This window comes from Pseudophryne corroboree, chromosome 1 (assembly GCF_028390025.1).
Source record: "Pseudophryne corroboree isolate aPseCor3 chromosome 1, aPseCor3.hap2, whole genome shotgun sequence".
Lineage (NCBI taxonomy): Eukaryota > Metazoa > Chordata > Amphibia > Anura > Myobatrachidae > Pseudophryne > Pseudophryne corroboree.
The window spans coordinates 402,834,118-402,840,808 of record NC_086444.1 but is presented as its reverse complement, the minus strand read 5'-3'; the positions used below and the strand labels follow the sequence as shown (position 1 = coordinate 402,840,808).

At 48.5% G+C, this 6,691-nt stretch overlaps 1 protein-coding gene across 1 annotated transcript; it reads left to right on the top strand.

The window, feature by feature from the left end:
- Positions 1-2,196: 2,196 nt before the first annotated feature.
- LOC134887642 (lysosomal-associated transmembrane protein 5-like) lies at positions 2,197-4,971 on the top strand. Its single transcript, XM_063913231.1, has one exon. It carries the CDS (start codon positions 2,294-2,296, stop codon positions 2,984-2,986), a length of 693 nt encoding a protein of 230 aa, XP_063769301.1. The 5' UTR covers positions 2,197-2,293; the 3' UTR covers positions 2,987-4,971.
- The last annotated feature ends 1,720 nt before the right edge of the window (positions 4,972-6,691 follow it).

The window sequence follows — 6,691 nt, the reverse complement described above, 5'->3', positions numbered from 1 at the left end:
CTAGTAAACGGGTCCCGGGTCGCATCGACCCGGGAATCCGTTTATGCAGCCACTGACCCGGTATTCAACCCGGGAATAACACTGCTTATAACCCGGGGTGAATTACCAGGTCAGGTGACCCGGGAATTCGGAGTTGGCGCTTTCACACCGCACACTTACTTGTGTCAACCCGGCAATATGCTAGGTCGATACCGGGTTATTTGTGCGGTGTGAAAGGGGTATCTCTTGCTCCTCTCTCCCCCCCCCCCCCCCCGCCACCTTTATCTCGCCTCTTTCCCTGACACCCTCTCTCATTTCTGTACATTCCTTTATACAAATCTCAATTAGCTCTCTTTCCATATATTGTTCATATTCCATAATTACTCAATATTTTTTGCACCAATATTATTTTTCTTATACTTTGTCCTTCCAAATGTACTGCCTAGACAATTGTCCAATCCAGCCATGCCACTGTTATACCCTCTGACTTCTAGGGGTATATTTAATAAATGGCAGGATTTAAAACAGCAATAACACCTGATTTTGCATTTAACATAATTCACACTTTAAATTCCAGAGGCTTTGAAAAACAGCATTAAAACAAAAGTAATCAGCTAAGCATTTCCTTATGGACTGTTCTAACGGGTGGTCTTCAGTATGCCGACTGTCGGGATCCCGGCGCACAGTATACCGACGCCGGAATCCCGACAGCCGCCATACCGACACTTTTTCTCCCTCGTGGGGGTCCACGACCCCCCTGGAGGGAGAATAAAATAGTGTGCGCCACCGTGCCCGTAAGGGGCTCATTTGTGCTCGCCACACTGTCGGTATGCCGGCGGTCGGGTTCCCGGCGCCGGTATGCTGGTCGCCGGGAGACCGGCCGCCGGCATACCATACTACACCTGTTCTAACATCACCCCACAGGGAGATGCCGGCGGTCATGTGACCAATGCCAGAATACTGGCACCACTCGGGAGACCATTGCCAGAAGACTGACAGCTGACATCCCGATGGTAACTGTAATGGTGCCCATACACTTGTGAGAAATTAGGTACTATCGTTTGATTTCGACCGCATCCGTGAGAGAAATCGAAGGATTGTATGCACATTTAAGGTACCATGAGACGCGATGCGCGGACACGCCGTTCGAATCTCGTGTCTCATGATAGTATGTGCTGCACATATTTCTTGCATCGCAGTGCGATTGCATGTGGGGTTTTTTAACACATGCAATATATCGCACTGCGATGTGCGATGGGCACCAGCCGGGAGCTCCCACTCGCCGGTGACGTGCCCATCATGTGATTACCATGCGATCTATCGCATGATCCCATGGTAATCACTTTGGCAGTTCAGGTGCGATTTCATCGCACCTGAACTGCCGTTGCGATGCCCCACGATGTCGCGTCGCGGGGCATCGCACAAGTGTATAGGGGCCATAAGGGTTAGGGTCTGGGGGGATGGAGGGCTAGAGTTAGGCACTAGGGGGAGTTATTATTGTGTAGAATTAGTTGCATTAGGGGCAGAGATAACCTCCGTGTATCAGGACCACTTATGGTGGGCCGGGCTCTGTACCATAGATCGTGGAGAACCATAGGTTCTCCGTCATCAATGGCAAAACTGTCAAGTATTGGTTTGTAACCATCGATGGTCAATGGCTAACTTCTCCGACGCCACTTATTAACAAGGCATCATCTCACAGGATCCGGTCTCTAGGTCGACAGTGCCTAGGTCGACCACTATTGGTCGACACGGTCAAGGTCGATAGGTCAAAAGGTCGACATGAGTTTTTCACGATTTTTTTTTTACCTTTACATAATTAACGATCCACGTGGACTATGATTGGAACGGTAATCTGTGCCAAGCGAAGCAGAGCGAGGCACCTTGCCAGTTCGCTCGCCATGCGAGGGGACACGGTGCACTAATTGGGGTTCCCGGTCACTCTACGAAGAAAACGACACCAAAATTTAAAAAAAAAACTTATGTCGACCTTTTGAACTAACCCATGTTGACCTAAAGACCCTGTTGACCTAGACACTATCTACCTACCATACCACACCCTTATCTCACACTGAACTGTAGCTCATATCTGGGTTGGGCAGCACCCCCTGCTGTGCGTGAAAATCCCGGATGATCAGTAATCCCGGATGATCAGTGCGTCGTGTGTGCGTGAGAGCGTTACACAACATGTCCGCAGCCTTGAGCGACGTAATCCGCCGGGGGCGGGGCCGGTCCGCCATAAACACTGGTACTTCCGTGTAGTCGTCATAGAGCTGCTGCTAGCGGAGAGATCTGTGCGGGAGACATTAGCAGGATGGTGACGCAGGAGTCGCCGCGGTGTTGCGGGTACTTTAATATCCGCTCGGTGGTGCTGGGAGTGGCCGTGTACTATGTGTTTGTCAGCCTGCAGTCCCTGGTGTGGCAGACCGTTGCCGTGATCAAATGCGGCGGAGTGTGTGCGGGGCCCTGGAGCTCGGCCGGGCCCGTGGCCGTCATGTACTCCCTGGCCTTCATCCTGCTGCTGCTCAGCCTCTGCCTGCTGTTCGGCGTCCTCCGCCGGCGCCCGGGCCTCCTGCTGCCCTTCCTGGCCTTCCAGATAATCGACCTGCTGGGCTCCGTGCTGCTCTTCTGCGGCCTGTTCGTGCGCTTTCCCTCCGAGCTCCGTATGATCAGCACCAGGCCCTACCTCCCCGGGGTGGACGAGCAGGACAAGGCCGCGGTGGCCGGGGGCTCCGTGCTCTTCATCGCTCTGACCCTCCTTCTCCTCCTGCTGAAGATCTACCTGATCCGCTGCGTGCTGACCTACTACCGCTACCTGCTGACCCGGGTCTCCCCGCCCCCGGGCGAGCCTGACGGCCTGGCCCTCATCGTGGTCCCCCCAATCTCGGAGAAGAACCCCCTGTTCCTGCCTTCCTATGAAGAGGCGCTCAGCATGCCGACCAAGGACAGCCCGCCGCCCCCCTACAGCCTGGCCGTGCTGCCGGAGCCGCAGAAGGAGGCCGTATAGGCTTCCCCCGGGGACCGGCTACCTGATCAGGGATACAATGAGATGCAACCCCCCCTCCCCTCCTCTCCTCCCTATCCTACCGGGCGCTGCCTGCCCTTCCCGTTAACGGGACATCATGAGAGCCGGGACTAGGAGCGCTGACTGTACAGGCATCCGACCCCCTCCTACCGGTGTCCGCGGGCAGGATACACCCGTGACGTCCCTCTGTCCTGCCGGTGCCCGCAGCAACACGTCATCCGAGGCCGCTGTGGTGTCCACTTGGAATTAGTTTTTAGCGAATGAGTAACATTGGTATTGGCTTGTAACAAGGTTAATAAGTGTATATTATACACATATAGAATTAGCCTTTGCTAGCTCTGGTAACAGCTGCACTATACTATGAAGAATAATTCTCTTGTTGCTGCACCACTCTCAGTGAGAGAATTAAACATGTAATAATAATAATAATAATGTGTAACAAACCTCTAGTTACAAGGCGGCTGTGAAGTCTTGCGTTATTTTTCCTGTATTAAAAACTGAAGTGCCATGAAATCTTAGTGAGTGTGGTGATGTACATGTAGCATAGTGTTGGAGGAGAGGGAAGACATGCCCGTACAGTGCTATAGAGTTGAAAGGCTGTTCTTTAAAATAGTCTCCTAAAAGTGCCCCCTGTCTGGTAGCATTAAGAGTCCCTACAATGACTGTACTCCATATGATGTGTCATATAATCACTTGTTCATCCTGTGACTCTGTAATGTGGGGAGCAGGTCTTTAAGATCTTTCATGAGGTTCTTGTTGGAAAGGGCCCAGTTTGGGAATAGTGCACAGCTGAAAGCAATATTCCATTCTTCTGGCTGTGTATCAGTGATTTGAGTCTCCAGTATTGAACACACAGCATTAATAACTGCACTTTACCTTATGGTGAGGGTGGTGTTATATGTATCACAGCCTGGAGAGCAGTATAAAGCACTGACCAATCTGCTTCTAAAGCTCATATCACAGGCTGTTTGAAAAATGACAGCAGCTGATTAGTGTGTTTTTATTTTTTCCCCCTTTTCCTTCTCCACTTTATCACTTTCCATGCTTTGATAAATACCCCCCTTAAACAGCTTGATCTACACCCAGGTGGTGGATGTAATGTTATATACTGTGCTCTATAGAATTGGGCTCTCCTGTGTGTGGGGGGCAGTTTCATTTGGAACCTTAACAGCAGGAAACTGAGAAGGGTCCCCCACCATTCAGGTACTGAGGATCAAGGGCAGTGCAATATTACTTCCTATTAAGCCCAAAAGTGGAACGATTACCCTCCTCTGAAGTAAAGGCATTGCATGATTCTTGGGAGAGTCTTGCACATAGTGGGTTGTTTTTGCTGACTAACTTGCTTAAGTCAAGGAAGATGAGCCAAACCTTTTGTTAGCTGTCTCAATCATGGTATCCTGCGGTCTGTAGCTACCAATACAGCCTCAACCCATAAACTGTGCCTTGTGTGAACAGACTTCCCAAGCAAAGGGTGTCCCACTGTCTTGCTATGAGGGTATGGTCAGCCAAAGTACATGGCTGTATTCCTCAGCAGCATGTGGTGTTTACATCTAATACATGATTATGTGGGACAGCAATGTACAAGTCCCCTGTGCCCAGTATATTGTACTTTGTTTCCTGTGATCATATTGCTGAGTTCTTTGGCTTAAAATCAAATGTATTTGCTCTTATTGTAATTTTAGTGCTTTTGTGTCCATACCGTTAAGCAAACACAGTAAATCAGTGTTAATCTGTAACCTGATGAATTTTATATTGGGTTCGAAACCTGTTGCGTGAAGTACAGCATTCCATTGAGCTGTGCTTGTTGGAGGTCGTCTGCTGAGCGAGAGTCGTAGTGGACAGTAGCTGGAGAACACCATTGTACCTGAGCCCTCTTCACACTGTTAATTGCTTTACACCAAAGATTTTTATTCTGTCTGATTTAGAATGGTAGTATTTACAGCTTCTAAATAAAACTGCTTTTGTCATTCCATGCTTCTATTTACTTATTATAAACTTGTTTTGTGAATAACCTAACAATTAATTGGATTGGTCATCCACAAAGTAGCAGTAGTTGGTGTCTCGCTCAGACATGAAGAACAAGCGCCTTGACTGTAAATAGGGCCTTAACTCTGCCTCCTATGGGGGTAATTCAGACCTGATCGTTCACTAGTGTTTTTTGCAGCGCTGCGATCAGGTCAGAACTGCGCATGCACCGCAATGCGCAGGTGCGTTGCACGGGTACAAAGCGGATTGTTGCTGTGCGATGGGTTTTACGAAGAATCCATTCGCACAGTCGATCACAAAGAGATTGACAGGAAGAAGGCGTTTGGGGGTGGCAACTGACCGTTTTCTGGGAGTGGTTGGGAAAAATGCAGGCATGTCTAAGCGTTTGCAGGGCGGGTGTCTGACATCCATTCTGGTCCCGGACAGGCTGAAGTGACCGCAGTGGCTAAGTTCTGGGCAACTCAGAAACTGCACAAAGTTTAGTTGTACCGCTTAGCTGCACATGCGTTCGCACACTTGCACAGCTAAAATACTCACCTGTAGGCAGCGACTATCTGATTGCAGCGCTGCAAAAACTGCTAGTGAGCGATCGGTTCTGAATTATCCCCTATGTGTGATATCCATAAGCTATATGACTTTAGGGTAAATGGTCCCTAACTGTATGAATAACTTGACCCTCTTTTGTATATTACGATTTACTTATTTCAACTTTCTTGGAATATAATTTTAGTTATTTATAAGGATATTATGGCAAGCATATTTATAATCTGGGACATCTATGATCTGAACAGGTGTTGTGGCTAGCTAAATTTAAGCCTGCTATTTGCCTGATTTTAATTAGCCAAAGAACCTGTGTAAATCATGTGTTCCAGATTAAAGGGATATTATGGCAAGCCTATTTATAAGTACAGTATAACATTCACTCCTAAACTGTGCCTAAATGTTTAGATCGGAGTTACTTCAAATTGCGTTCTACTGTATGCTTACCAATTTCTTTACAGTGATGTGGTTTGCTACACACCACTGTCATTGGGAAGCTATATGTAGAAATTCTTTAACCTTCAATCGATATGGGGGAGGGTTGGATTCAGCGCACGTTATATAAACTTATACCGCTTCGCCCCCGTGTTTGAATGTGTGTTAAGTGACAGGGGAGCTATATTGGTGCTGCGATCTGTACGTGGCACTGACCATTCCGACACCTGCAGCTATCGATTTCAACAGCTGCAGGTGTCATTGCCCATAAACCACAGGTGTGGCAACGGAAAGAGAAACTGAAAACAATGCTGGACACTACTTGTGCCACCGCCAAAGGCCGATGTGAGAGGTTGTGTATCACCAGATAAGTGAAATAACACACTTCCATTTTGGCAACAGGCAGAGTAATAGTTGTCATAGTGTGTACCTGCTTCATTGCGATAATGTAGTGAAGTGGGTCTGAACATTTAAGGAATGTAAAATGCTTTTTCTCTGACGTCCTAGTGGATGCTGGGAACTCCGTAAGGACCATGGGGAATAGACGGGCTCCGCAGGAGACTGGGCACTCTAAAGAAAAGATTAGGTACTATCTGGTGTGCACTGGCTCCTCCCTCTATGCCCCTCCTCTAGACCCCAGTTAGAATCTGTGCCCGGCCAGAGCTGGGTGCTCCTAGTGGGCTCTCCTGAGCTTACTAGTAAAGAAAGTATTTATTAGGTTTTTTA